This window comes from Prionailurus bengalensis, chromosome X (assembly GCF_016509475.1).
Source record: "Prionailurus bengalensis isolate Pbe53 chromosome X, Fcat_Pben_1.1_paternal_pri, whole genome shotgun sequence".
Classification (NCBI taxonomy): Eukaryota; Metazoa; Chordata; class Mammalia; order Carnivora; family Felidae; genus Prionailurus; species Prionailurus bengalensis.
The window spans coordinates 47,227,920-47,242,208 of NC_057361.1; the positions used below are offsets into that span (position 1 = coordinate 47,227,920).

Below are 14,289 nucleotides of genomic sequence, written 5' to 3' on the forward strand. Positions count from 1 at the left end.
GAGAGCATAAAAAGTCACATTCAATATTCTTAAGAAGGCAAGCCCCACCCCCCAAACTGGTCTACAGATTCAATGCAATCTCTATTAAAATCCAGCTAATTTCTTTTGCATAAATTAATAAGCTGATACTAAAATGTATATAGGCATACAAAGGACTTAACATGGGCAAATGAATTTTGAAAAAGAACAAAGTTGGAGGACTTTTACTACTTGGTTTCAAAATTTACTATACAACAACAATAATCAAGATAGTGTGATATGAGCATAAGGACAGACATATACAACAGTGGAACAGAGCTGTGAGTCTAAAACTAACCCTTAAATTTATGGTCAGTTGCATTCTGCCAAAGGTGCCAAGGCAATTCAGTGGGAGAAGGGATGGTCTTTTCAACAAATGGTGCTAAGATAACTGGGTATCACATGCAAATAAATGAATGTGGATTCTTACCTCACATCATATACAAAAATTAACTCAAAATGGATCCTGGAGATAAATGTAAAGCTAAAACTATAAAACTTCTAAAAATAAATATAGGAAAATATCTTTATGACCTGGGATTAGGTAAAAATCAACACATTTGTGCTTCAAAAGATACCATTAAGAAAGTGAAAAGATAAGCCATAGACTGGGAGGAAATATTTACAAGTCATTTATTTGGGAAAGGATTTGTATCCAGAATATTTAAATAACTTTTAGAACTCAATAATAAGACAAGCCAATTTAATAATGAGCAAAAGATCTGAATAGACATTTCTCTAAAGATGATATACAAATGCCCAATAATCACACAAAAAGATGCTTAGTATCAGTAGTTATTGGGAAAACGCAAATCAAAACCACAATGAGATACCACTTAATATCCATTAGAATGGCTATAATAAAAAAGACAGACAATAACAATGTTAGCCAGTATACTTCTGGTGGGAACATAAAGTAGTACACACACTTCAGAATAAATTTTGGCAGTTTCTTAAAGAGTTAAACATAACGTTACCATATGACCCAAAATTTTACTAAGTGAGAAATGAAAACATATGCCCATACAAAAACTTGTATGCAAATGCTCATCACACCATTATTCATAATAGTCAAAAAGTGGAATCACTCCAAATGACTGTCAGCTAGTTAATGGATAAACAAAATATGGTATATCCATAGAATGGTATACTATTCAGCAGTAGAAAGGAACCAATTAATGATACATACTACATCATGGATGAACCTCAAAAACAAGTGAAAGAAGCCAGACATAGAAGACCACATATTATATTTTTCCATTTATATGAAATGTCTAGAAAAGACAAATCTACAGAGACAGAAAGTAGATTAGTGGTTGCTTGGGCTTGGAGAAGAGAACCAAAGGACTAAGTATGAGTGAGCATGAGGCATCTTTTCGGGGTGATAGAAATGTTCTAAAATTGGACTGTGGTGATAGTTGCACATTCTTTAAATTTACTAAAAGTCATTTAATTGTATACTTAAAGCAGGTATGGTATATAAATTATACCTCAAAAAAAGCTATTAAAAATACATAAAGGGGCACCTGGGTGGCTCAGTCAGTTGAGCATAGGACTTTATTTCGACTCAGGTCGTGATCTCATGCTTTGTGAGTTCGAGCCGTACACTTGGGTCTGTGCTGACGGTGAAGACCCTGCTTGGGATGCTCTCTCTCCCTCTCTCTCTGCCCCTCCCCTGCTTACACTTGCGCTCTGTCTCTCTCAAAACAAACAAACTTTATATGTATATATATACATACTTCCTATATACATATATGTGTGTATATATATATACTTCCTATATATGTGTATATATAGATGTATGCATGTATATGTATGTGTATATATATATATATATATAGGAAATGGAAAAAATTAAAAATTTAAAAATGGCTTAAATAATCCTGTTACATATGGCAAACAATATTAACCAGTAAAAACTGTTGAAATAAACCGTATAGTTAAAAAGAAACCAGTTTTTGGTAAATCTGTATATTTGATACATTCAGCAGCCATTTGGTGAACTGGCTTTCTTTCAGTAAATTGGCTGACATTAAATTGATCTGTTTCCTACCCCACAGGGTTTTAGGAGGATTAAATGAGCTAATGAAGAGCCCAACACAAGGCAAGTGCCCAATGGTAGTTAATCTTATAATTAAGTTCTCTGGGCCTCAGTTTCCATATTAATAAAATGGGGATAACAACACTTCAAGGTTGTTGTGAGGACTAAATAATGTACTAAACAGCTAAAATAAAATCTGACGCAAAGCAGAAGCTCAATAAATGGCAGCTATTTATACCCTGGATCTTTTATTAACTTTTAATTGTGAAAAATGTGTAACATATACAAAAATATAAAAGTATAAAAAACTCTCATGTACCTTACATTCAGCTAAGTTTCAGCAATTATCAATAACCAGTCTTGTTTCGTCTATACCTTGGATTATTCTGGAGAAAAGCCCAGCCATAATATCATATTGTCTGCAAATATTTCTGTACCTTGTCTCTTTAGGTTGACTTAACAGCAGTCTCTGGCAGCTGCAGGAGGTGACAGAAGCAACATAAAAAGAGACTGGTGGGGAAGGGGAAAATGTCTCATTGTATTCTCAACAGCCATTATAGGTTGGATCCTTAGGATTCTCAATTTTTTACTACCCAGGAGATCGACCATGGACAAAGACAATGCTCAACAGTCTATTATTATTTAGTAACTAGATTCTCAAACCCCAAGAACAGCTCTGCTGCTTTCAGAATCTGCCCTGCTCTCACATTCCCTTTTCACTGATTTCTCAGCTAAGTGGGATCTGAAGGCCTTTTCCTACAAAAAGGCTATGAAGGTATCCTTGATGCTTGTATTCCTCTACTGTTCATACTTTGGCTCTTGACTCTTCCTGTCTGGTGTTCTGAGTGTCCAGACGATCACTCTTACGGTCTTCTGCCTCTGCCTATGTGTTTCAGGGTTTCTGATGATCTACTTAGCTTCTGGCTATACCCACACCATCATCACTATCACCACCACCATCACCTTTAATCTTCATCATTTTATTTATAAGAGCTACCATTTATTAAGCATTTACTATGTGTCAGGCCCTGTGATAGGCACTTTACATACATAATCTCATTTAGTCCTCCAACAACCTGAGGGGAAGTTTATCTATAGAAGAGATATAATGAGGACACTAAGGTGCAGGGTTAATTAACTTGTTAAAATCACACAGTGAATTTGTGTCAGAGCTGGGATTCAAACTTGGACCTGCCTGATTCCCAAGCCCGTGCTTTTTGCTGTGAATGCTTTTATTTTATTCTTTTAGAAAATGCTCTGTTAAAAATTATTTTAGGAAAAGTAATACATGCTCATTGTACGCAATTCAAATGCTACTGAAGTAAAAATTTACTCTCCTGGCTCCCTTCTCCTACTTTCCAGAGAGAACTACTATTACAAGTTTGATGTGACAAGTATAAAATATACGATTAATATACTTATTTGCATGAATGTGTACAATTATCTCTAGAAGAAAATCATTGACACTGGTTGTCCACAGGGAAGGGAACTGGGGAACAGGGAGGGGCAGGAACAAAATTTTTCACTAAGTATTCTTCTGTACTTTTTCAATTTTAAACTGCATAAATTAAATTTTAAACCTCTTCAAAAAAAAATTAAAAATGAAGGAAGGGGCACTGGGTGATTCAGTCGGTTGAGTATCTGACTTCAGCTCAGGTAATGATCTCATGGTTTGTAAGTTCAAGCCCCACATTGGGCTTGTTTGTGTCAGCACGGAGCCCACTTCAGATCCTCTGTCCTCCTCTCAAAAATAAACAAACACTTAATAAAAATAAAGAAATATGTATGCCACTTTTCTACACAAGCATATACACACGCACACACACACCATTTTTAAAAATTAAAATGGAACTATTACTATATATTATTTTGCAACCTGATTTTTTCGCTTAAGAATATATCTTGGATATTTTCCCATGTCAATAGATATTTAACTCTTTTTTAATTCAATTCTTTTTAATAGCTACATGCTATTCCACTCTATAGATGTGCCATAATTCATTTAACCAATGCTTACTGATGAACATGTTCCTAATTACTACTACAAACAATGATGCAGTGAACACTGAACATTTCTCTTTACGTACCTGTGCAAATATTTCTGCAAAATTCCTAAAAATCTAATTGCAAAAGGTATATAAAAAAACGAATGTTCTTAACCAGTATGCTATACTTTCTTATTCCTGCCAGTGGTTCTGACCCACTGACTTGCTGAAATTTTTAGAACTTGTATACAAGATTTTTCTCAAACTGCCAATTAGATTCCAGGCCTCTCCCCTAACACAACCATAGTTCTCTGAACTAAGCAATGATATCTCATAATATCTGGGTCCTTCCCCAAGTACAGTAAGCACCCCCCACCCATATTCCAGCCCCAGGTCCTAATTCCATGCCTTGTCTCAGTGACATGTTGCAACTGACAGCCCCAGTATCTCTGTGTTCCTTCTTCCCACCTCACCTGCCATTAGACATCAACAGGGCCAGCGGGCCCTCATTCCCATCAAGGTCCAAGTCTGGCGAGTCATCATCTGAGTCATTCAGGCAGGTACCAGTGATGTTGAACTGCAGAAGGAGGAGGCTCAGTTGTCACCTGTCTGGGACTCCCATGTGAATCACGATGACCAGTTCCTTCCGGTTTCACTGGTTGAGTTCACTGTTAAAATCACCTGAACCAAGGCCTTCTGCTACACTGTCTCCCACCCCCACCCCAAATGATTCCAGGAACAGGAGGTTGACAATGAATGGCTACCCCAGGGGAAACCTATCAATCTTGTAAACCGTGTTCTCTAAAAAGAGGGGAGAGGATCTTCACATGCCCATGGAGAACACCACAATCTTGAAGCAAGGTAGAGCCCCAGAGAAGGGCTTTTCTTAAGGACCTGTTCAAGACTCCAACATGACACTCATATACCATGTTCTTAAATGTCGTTCCCAACCAGCATTTCAAGATTCAGCTCAAGTGTCATTTTTTGAGAGAAGAGCTCCTGATCATAGCTTATGCCCACATAAAATCATCCACCCCTCTGTGTCTCAGGGTCCCCCACACACCCTTGATTATGGCATCCACAATACCTCATTGCACTCATTCGTTTTTATGCCTGCTGTTCTCACTAGCCTGTCAGCCTCTTGAAGGTTACATTCACAGCACCTATCACAGTGCCCAGCACAGACAAGGTCTCAATAAATGCCTGTTATATGAGTGGGACTGGTAGCCAAACACCAGGGGCCCTAAGGGAGGTGGGAAGACAATCCTTTTGATACCCTGCTCTTCCAAGGGACCCAAAAGGGCTGGGCTGAACCCATGGGCCAGCACCCACCTTTGCTTTCTGGGAAGAGCCTGTCTTCAGTGCCTGATGATTGTATGTATCCATGAGATTATAGCTCAATTGGCCAGCAGGCCCCAAGGCTGAGCTCTCCTTGCCCTTTCGCTCTGCCTTCTTGAAGAGTTCCTTGGGCTTCAGGCCTTTCTTCTTTGAACCACTTTTGGAGGGCAGTGACAGCCTGGACATGGATACTGAAGTGGAATGGACTGGCCTGGTTAAGGGAATGGAGCCAGCTGGGAAGATCCTCTGCAGCCCAAAGATATTGCTCGTCTTCCCAACGTTCTGTTGGAAGATATCCTACAAGAGTGTTAGTACACGAGGGGGTTAGAGCTTACTCAAGAGTTCTCTCTATGCTAAGAGCAGAGGACTGTTCATGGCACCGGCACTACTGCCATGGAAGTGGCTTACGGATGCTCCACATCTAGATGCACACCCTAGTTTTTTTCACAATGTGTCATCAAGAATTTACGGGGTGGCATATCTTTACCCAGCCATTGACAAGTAAGGAGAAGACGAGCAGAGAAAAAGCCCAGCACTACTGTCAAAATTGGAGAGAAAAGACTCCAAATGCAGCTGGCATGAGACAGAAAATACTTGAGTACTAAACTATGGTTCCAACTCTAAGGACTGCAGGAGGTTCTAGTCCTGATTCTGCTACTAGCTAGCTCTGTGACCACAGGTAAGTGATCTGAACACTCTGAGGCTGTTTGCTTGGCTGTAAAATTAAAGGATCAGACTGGAAAGGTGGTTTTAAAAGATGATCTGTGGCTCCTTTGAACTTCTTGGGAGGAGCCCTGAAGACTGGAAGTAGGTAGAAGGCAAACAAGAGGAACATGTGTAATTCTAAGCCTCTTGTTTTTATCTTATTCACTGCAGCTATGCTTTGATTCAGCTTCCATGTAGGATCTCATTTGAAAAAAAAAGGTTCCACTGCTTTAAAACATTTGAAAGCCAATGGACCAAACATGATCCATCTCTAAGTCCTTTTCTAACAAGCTCAAAATTTTGTATATACAAAATTGGTTTAAGTGCAAAGAGCTGGAGAAAAGGTAGGCCTTGTAACTAAACTCTGAAGGACTGTGACAGATGGGAATACAGGAAAATGGGGTAGGAGGTGGACAATGTAAGCTATGGTGTAGGCAGTGAAACATGCTGTAAGCAGTGAGGCTAGAAAGCCCAACTTCCCAGTAGCTCACGCTGACCACCCTTTAGCATGGATTTGAGTGCCTATATCCTGAGTGCTAAATGGAAAGTTGACAGCTTCTGAGCTAAAGGAAAGTTTAATCTTCCCTAAGTCCAATTCTCCTCTGGTGCCTCTGCTACTTCACCAGCCCACACTGAGTTCTCTCTTTGCTGCAAAGTCTATTAATAACAATGGCTCACATTTATTGAGTACTTACTCTGCCAGGCACTGTTCGAGGGGCTCTACATACATTAGCTCTTAATCCTAACAAAACTCTGAAAAGGTGGTGTTATTCTCCTTTACAGATAAGGATACTAAGGCTCTGAAAGGCTTCCAAGTGACAGAGCAGGAACCAGAACCCAAGTTTCTCTGAGTCTCTTACCATCTACACCTTACTGCCTTGTGGTATAAGCACCTGTTGAAACATGGCTTTGTAATCATGTTTAACATGGAACAGCTGTCATTTTGTAGAATGCAGAGACTGAGTCAAAATATTAGTAACAACAACTACTACTATGAACTCCACCACCCACTACTACTGTGACCCACCATCAGAATTTATTGAATACCTATTATGTGCCAAGTACTATACTTAATGCTCAACATCTATTACCTTATGTAACCCTTTTAACAAACTCCTGAGTAGGTATAATTATCCCCACTTTAGAAACAAGGAAACTGAGGCTCAGGCAGTAAACTTCGCCCAGAGTCCTCTACAGGATTCCAAGTTCTTTGTGGGAAGACACTGAATTACGTATTTTAAGCACCTAGCCTAATGTGAGAGACACTCAAGGCACATAATTATTATTATTTAAATGAATGAATAAACAGAATCTTTGGTGGGGTTTTTCCAACCCTTCCCCTGAGCTCTCAAGCCAACTGAAGAAGCCTGACCTGCCACTTGAGCCTTGAGCCCTTCCCAAACGCCTCCCCTGCTCCCCTGCTTCTTACTTCCACCAGGCGGATCTCCCTAGCCAGATCTTTAATGAGCTGTACGGTCCGTACTGTCTCCGGAATCTCATCCTCGTGGTCTGGCAGAGCCTGTCAAACAAAAGGCATAAGGAATAGACCCACACATAAACGGACAACTGATTTTTGACAAAGGTACCAAGGTAATTCAATGGATAGGGTAGTTACTCTAACAAATGGTACTGGACCAACTGGATACCCATATGCAAAAAAAAAGAACCTCAATCCACATCTTGCACCACACACTCACACACAGGCACACAAACTTAAATTGGATCATAGACTGAAATGTAAAATCTAAAACTATAACCCCTTTAGAAGAAAACAGAGGAGAAAATCTTTGTGACCTTGGGTTAAACGAAGATTTCTGAGGACACAAAAAGCATGAACCATAAAAGAAAAACAACTGATAAATTGGACTTCATAAAAAATAAAATCTTCTCTTCCAAAACCACTATTAAGACAAACCAGAGACTGTGAGGCAGTATTTGCAAAACCTGTATCTGATAAAGGGCAGTGTCAAGAGGTGTGAGGAACTCAATGGTGGGCTTGGGCCATAGCCCTCAAAAAGTCCAGAATCCCTGGGGAGAACGTGGCCTCTTTACTTGTGAGGACAGAGCTCAGTGCTAGGCTCATGGCTAGCTCAACAGCAACCAAGGCTAAGACCTCTTGGTTGTCTCTCTTTTAATTTGTTTGTAATCTTTTTGAATCCTCAAGATTTACATCTTTATGTAGACAGATCTCCCAAGTTTCTCCCTTGTGATTTCTTCTACCAGTTTTCACTTCACTTCTGTATCCAGAGGACTGATAAAAACTCCTCAGCATTACCTTCTTACTTCCCATGGTTTGAATCTTCTTTTTTCCTTGACTCTTTTAATCCATCTTTATTTTGGTGGCTGGGCAGGGGTGGGGTCCGAGAACCCATGTGATCCAGCTGGATAAATTTAATAGCTCCCTCCACCCAGCCCAAGGGCTCTGGAAAGGTCAGGGAGTGAGTACCTCCCATGGAAGTCATCTTCACTTCACAAAAGACTTATTCCATAAGAATGGGCTCCTCAGATCTGTGTCCTACTCTCCTCCAGCTCCCTTTGGCTGTGCTATTTGGAGCCAACCTGGCTCAGGGCCTGAGTGCTTAAGACTCTTCCCGCCCTCCCTCCCTTTTGTTATTCCTGGGACAGAGTCACTCCAAAGTTCACCTCATGGAGGGGGGGAGGGGAAGGTCCGAAATGAAACCCAAGGCAGCCACACCTGAGGGATGTGGAGAAACATAACAGTAGGCTAAGGCCCAGGTGTAGGTGAGTCCAGGGACGAAGAGAAGGCCCAAGACATGAAGTCCAAGGATATCTGAGGGGAAGGTTGGCAACAGGAAATGGAGACATTGTACAAGTTAAGCCCCTAATGGCTGAAGATCTCCATATGCAGGGGGAAAAGTCTATAAAGAATATCAAAAGCATGAGAACAATATTGATATTTCTCTTTCTTTGTATTTCTTAAAATTGTTTTTTTAAGTCAACATTTTGAGTAGGTAATCCATTTACAGAGTTCAAAAATCAAATAATATAAAGAGATATACTGAAAAGTCTCAACATACATTTGTCCATGCCATCAGTCCCATTAGCCCGCACCCACAGGTAACCACTTTTCTTCTACATCCCTCCAGATTGTGTCTTCAGGCAAATACAAGCACATATAAATGTAATTCTTGTCCCCCCTCCCCACTTTTAACACATAAAGAAGCACATTATATACATGATTCTACATCTTTACTTGACAAATTCTGGAGATCTTTCCAGATCAGTACAGAGAAAACTTCCTTATTCTCTTTTATAGCTGTTTAGTATTCAATTGGATAGATGGACATTGGTATATTTCTACAAAGCCATTTTGGCAGTATGCAGTAAGAGCCTTACGTTTTTTTCATATACTTTGAGCCCAAAATTGCTCTTCTTGGAATCTATCCTGAAGCAACAATCAAGAGATGAGGGAAAAAGGCTGATGCAAACAGATAGTCACTGCATGATTTTTCAATAACTACCCCCCAAATAAAGCAACAATAAACAAGCAGTTAGGTAAGGATGGTATATCCCTGCAAAAGAATATCATGTAACTATTAAATGTTCGTGGAGAACTTTGAGGACACAGGAAATTAACATAAGCTAACAAATTCAGATACAAAATTGTATGTATAGTGATAGCAATCATGTTTCTTAAATGCATATAAAAAAGACCAGAAGAAAATACACCCACAGATTAATGTTAATTCCCTCTGAGTGCTAAAATTACAGGTGATGTTTTTCCTTCCTTACACTCTTCTGTATTTTTTCTAATTCTCTAGAGTAAGCCTGTATCACTTTTTATAATCAGAAAGAAAGGTTTAAAAATGTAATCCAAAAAGTCCTAACCCAGTCCTCCATTCTAACCCCAGAAGGCCACAAGCCTCCCTGGTCTCATCCACCACCCCAAAGCATCTACCCAAAGCCAGTCTCTGTGGAGGCCACAACTATAAAGGAGGTAGAGAAATAAGTATATTTACTTCTTTCTTTGTCCAGGCTCTAAAGGCCAAGTTCAGAGCTTTGCCACCATGGACCAGGTAGGATGCTGGGTGCCTCCTATTCTCTCGCAAACCTAAAGGGCGAAGGAGGAAGGCAGAGGGTCAATAAAGCCATGTGGGGAAGCAAAGGAACTGTTTCTTTTTTCAGGCAATCAGAGAAAATACTCAGGGTTCTAGGCATGACTCCAGATCTCAGTTCTTACAATAGTGTTCATTTAATGAGTACCTACTACATGCTGGGCATTTAACATCTACTATCTCATTTAATCTTTATACCCACCTACTACCCAAGCATCATTATCTTCACTTTACTATCCAGGAAACTGAGGCTCAGAGAAGCAAAGAGACTTAACCAAGGGCACATACCTAGTAACTGCCAAAGCTAAGACTGAAGCCATGTCTATCTGAATCTGAGGCCTATGTTCCTTCTACCACACTGGAAGTGTGCTCTGCCTCTTGGGTTTCAAAATGCAAACACTCAGGAGAACCATGATTGCAACCTACACAGACATGAAGGGCCATTAATAAATGCCCTTATCCCTGAGTCACTCCAAGAGGAGGTTATGACAAATAGCCAGCTTTACGGTCAATACAGAATTTTCTACTGAACTGAGCTATTCAGAACAGGTAACAACTGGCTAATCATTGAGCCTCTGATTGAACACTTAAGTGCAGTCTGTCTAGGTGGCAGATTAAGGGCCTGAAGTAGTAGGTAGAAGACTGTATTCATTGGCCTTTGAGATTCTTTGTAAATCTAAAATACTGATTGCTCATGGCCAAGTTACCTTGAAGAATCTCAGGTCTGAGCAAGGTTGCTGCTCCATTTCAAAGCAGAAAAGAAGAAACCCAGCAGTTTGGCTTACCACCTGGTCTGATACCAACACAATGATGCCAGCATGGTCAGGACTGGCCTTGTCCTCATCTCATGGGAAGCACATTCAGGAAACTCTGAGACTGTCCAGTTTGAGTTTCTTACTTTAATTAGCAGGGGATACGGATAATTTCACTATAATTCAATTTTCTCAGCCACCTTTGCTAAATAAAGTTAAAATACATGCTCTACCATACATTATACTTAATAAAAAAAAAGTCAATCTCAAAAGATCACACACTATATGATTCCATGTTTACACACACACACACTTACACTTGGGGAAGCAGGGCAAAAGGGACAGCTGGGAAAGGGATCCATACCTCGAAAGATGTCCAGGATGTGCTTTCCCACGTACCAACAGATGGTCTCAAAGTTAGGAAACTTGAAGAGGTCTGCTGTGCTCAGCCGCTTCTCAATCTCATAGGCTCTAGAGGAAGCAGGCACAATAATAGCAATGATAATAAGGATCCTGTTACTGAGTACCTACTGTGTATCAGGTATTGTTCTGAATGTTTTGTATCCATTATCTCTAATCCTCACAACTACCCTGTAAGATCCAACTTTGTGGGTTAGGAAACTTGAGCTCAAATGTTATGTGACTTACCCAAAGTCACAAAACTACTAAGTAAGGAAGGGGTATTCATTCTCACACTGATCATTATCAGGAACCAGTATCTATTCCCTTCTCATCATCTCGCCTCCTTCTATGCTGCACTTCTCACTATAGGGGAGAACTCAAGGACTCTAGCAGGTGGGAATGGCCAACTCAGGATCACAATAGCTTCAGTACTCACTTGAGCTGCATTTCGATGTTAAGGCTGTGTAAGAAGTTCCCTCCAAAGGCAAGGCAGTCCACGGGAGTCAGCACAGCATGGATCCATCCTGCAGTGTAACATGGCAAAATCATAGCTGGCAGAGGACCTTACTTCCTCTGGACATCACTGCCTACTCAGCTCAAACAGAACTCCTTAGAGCAGCCAGCCAGCAGTGACTCAGAAAGTTCTAGTTCCTCCACTCTTCCAACACCCATTCTGCCACCATTATAACCCTAAACTGGACCACCTTTTGGGGTTAATAAACTCTTTCGACTTTCCTCCTCTCAACCCCAAGTCTCTTTGATGCCTCACCCATCTTCTCTCCCATATCTTAGAAGGGCATTACCTCCTTGCCAAGTCTATCCCTTCTAACTCTACTCCAGGTAAAACAAAGAGCTTTTGTGTTGAACAAACCTGGGTTCAAAGTCTGCCATCTTCTAGCTAAATATCTATTTCACAAGGTGGTTGTGTACAGTGTGCACCTAGATGGAACTCAATTATTCTCCTTGCCCTTAACCCTACACTGCCTTCTGGGAAGTTCTAATTCTACTCTTAAATATCTCTCATATTCATCTTCCTTTCCCGGTCCATCCATCCTATCAAAGCCTTGGTTCAGATCCCTTATTACCTGTCACCTAGGCTATTTGCAACAGCCTCTAAACTGGCTCCTCTACACCAGCAGTTCTCATGGTATGGTCCAGGGAATCCTGAAGCTCCCTGATACTCCTTCAGAGCATATGCAAGGTCAAAACTATGCTCATAATACTAAGATGTTGTCTTTTTCACCCTCATTCCCTCACAGGTGTAGAGTGGAGTTTTCCAGAGGGTAAATGACATGACATCACAACACCGAGAAGCAGATTTAAGTATCAGTCATTTTCTATTAATCTAAACATCAAAAAGATTTTTAAAAAGGTAGATGTCACTCTTCTCACTGCATTTTTGGTTTGAAAATAGCTATTTTTCATAAAAATTATTAATCATGCTAACATGTAATGAGTTTATTTCTCAATGAATTAATAAACAAATATTTTTAAATTTTCTCAGTTTTAATTTATAATATGGTAAATATTGATGACTATAATCCACATAAATAAAAGCCCTTTGGGGTTCTCAGTAATACTAAAGAGTATAAAGGGGTCCTAAGTGCAAAGTGTTTGTAAACCACTGCTCTGTGCTAATCTCAATCTCTGAAGTCTATCCTCCACATCTCAACCCTAAGTGATATATCTAAAATACAAATCTGCTCATGTCATCCCCTGCTCAAAACTCTTCAATAAAATGTACATCCACAGGAGAATAGATAAATTGCCATATACTAATACAATAGAATATTGAAAAGTAAGTTGAGTGAACAACTACATGTATCAGCATGAATCTCATAATCATAATGTCCATAGGAAAAAGTTGGGAAGAACTGTCTAATATGATTCCATCTACATAACATCCAAAAACATGTAAAACAATACTAGATATTGGTTTGGTGAGCTATACCTATACAATAAAGGAATAGAAATAATCACCAACTTCAGAACAATGGCTAGCTCAGAGAGGGAAAAATGGGAATGAAGTGAGGAGAGGTATACAGGGGGCTTCAAATATAATTGCAACGTTTTATGTTTTTAGTTGGGTTACAAACACATAAATGTTTATTACATTATTCTTTATATCTTTTGCTACATAAACAAATAAACTTACTGTGATCCCCCAGCACCTCTTGGGTAAGTTCAGCCCGCCTACCTTCTCAGCTTCACCTGTTTCCAGCCTTTGATCTTTAGGCTCCAGTATCTACAAACTACTTCACATAGCCTTGCTTTGCTTATGCCTTTCCCTATGTCTGAGAGGCCTTTTCTGCCTTTCTCCTCTTGGTCACTCCTACATTTATCTGCCAGGTGTTACTCTTCTGAGAATATTTTCACAAACCTCCAGCTAGACTAAGTGTTCTTTTCCGCTCCCAAAACTTTTGGTGAATGACTCCATTGTGGCTATTAGAACATTATACTGAAATGAGCCTGGGTAGCTCAGTCGGTTAAGCATCCAACTCTTGATTTTGGCTCAGGTCATGATCTCACGGTTTATGAGACTGAGCCCTGTGTTGGGCTCCATGCTGTCAGAGTAGAGTCTGCTTGGGATCCTTTCTCTCTCCCTCTCTCTGCCCTTCCCCTGCTCATGCTTTCTCTCTCTCCCAAAATAAATAAACTTAAAAAAAAATCTAGAACATTATACTGAAATGATCTATCAATCTTTTGTCCCTAGCACCTAGACCAATGCAGGGGCATTCAGTAGACCTGCAATGCTTATGGAACTAAGTAGATTACACCCAGTTTGTGTGACTTTATACCAATAAGCAATTAATCCAACTCAAATCTCTGGTAGACAAATTCAATTCATCAAATAGTTATTAAGTGCCCAGCATAGAAAAGGTATTATGTGAGACCCTATTAGGCAAAGGATTCAAAGATGAATAAATGGATAAATAAGTGCCTGGGCTCAGAAACCTATAAAAGAGAAAAAC

At 39.9% G+C, this 14,289-nt stretch overlaps 1 protein-coding gene across 4 annotated transcripts in view; it reads right to left on the bottom strand.

Annotated features, from left to right (window-relative positions):
- Window positions 1-14,289, bottom strand: part of PHF8 (PHD finger protein 8) — a 93,172-nt gene that overhangs the window by 40,167 nt on the left and 38,716 nt on the right. For 2 of the 4 annotated variants that reach the window (XM_043569768.1, XM_043569766.1), the window contains exons 9-14: window positions 11,754-11,841; window positions 11,280-11,386; window positions 10,068-10,159; window positions 7,517-7,606; window positions 5,377-5,679; window positions 4,518-4,621 (exon numbers count right to left, since the gene is read on the bottom strand). In XM_043569768.1, coding sequence (XP_043425703.1) covers window positions 4,518-4,621; window positions 5,377-5,679; window positions 7,517-7,606; window positions 10,068-10,159; window positions 11,280-11,386; window positions 11,754-11,841 — 784 coding nt within the window. The remainder of the gene's footprint in view (window positions 1-4,517; window positions 4,622-5,376; window positions 5,680-7,516; window positions 7,607-10,067; window positions 10,160-11,279; window positions 11,387-11,753; window positions 11,842-14,289) is intronic. The other 2 variants (XM_043569770.1, XM_043569769.1) reach the window with 1 other exon arrangement.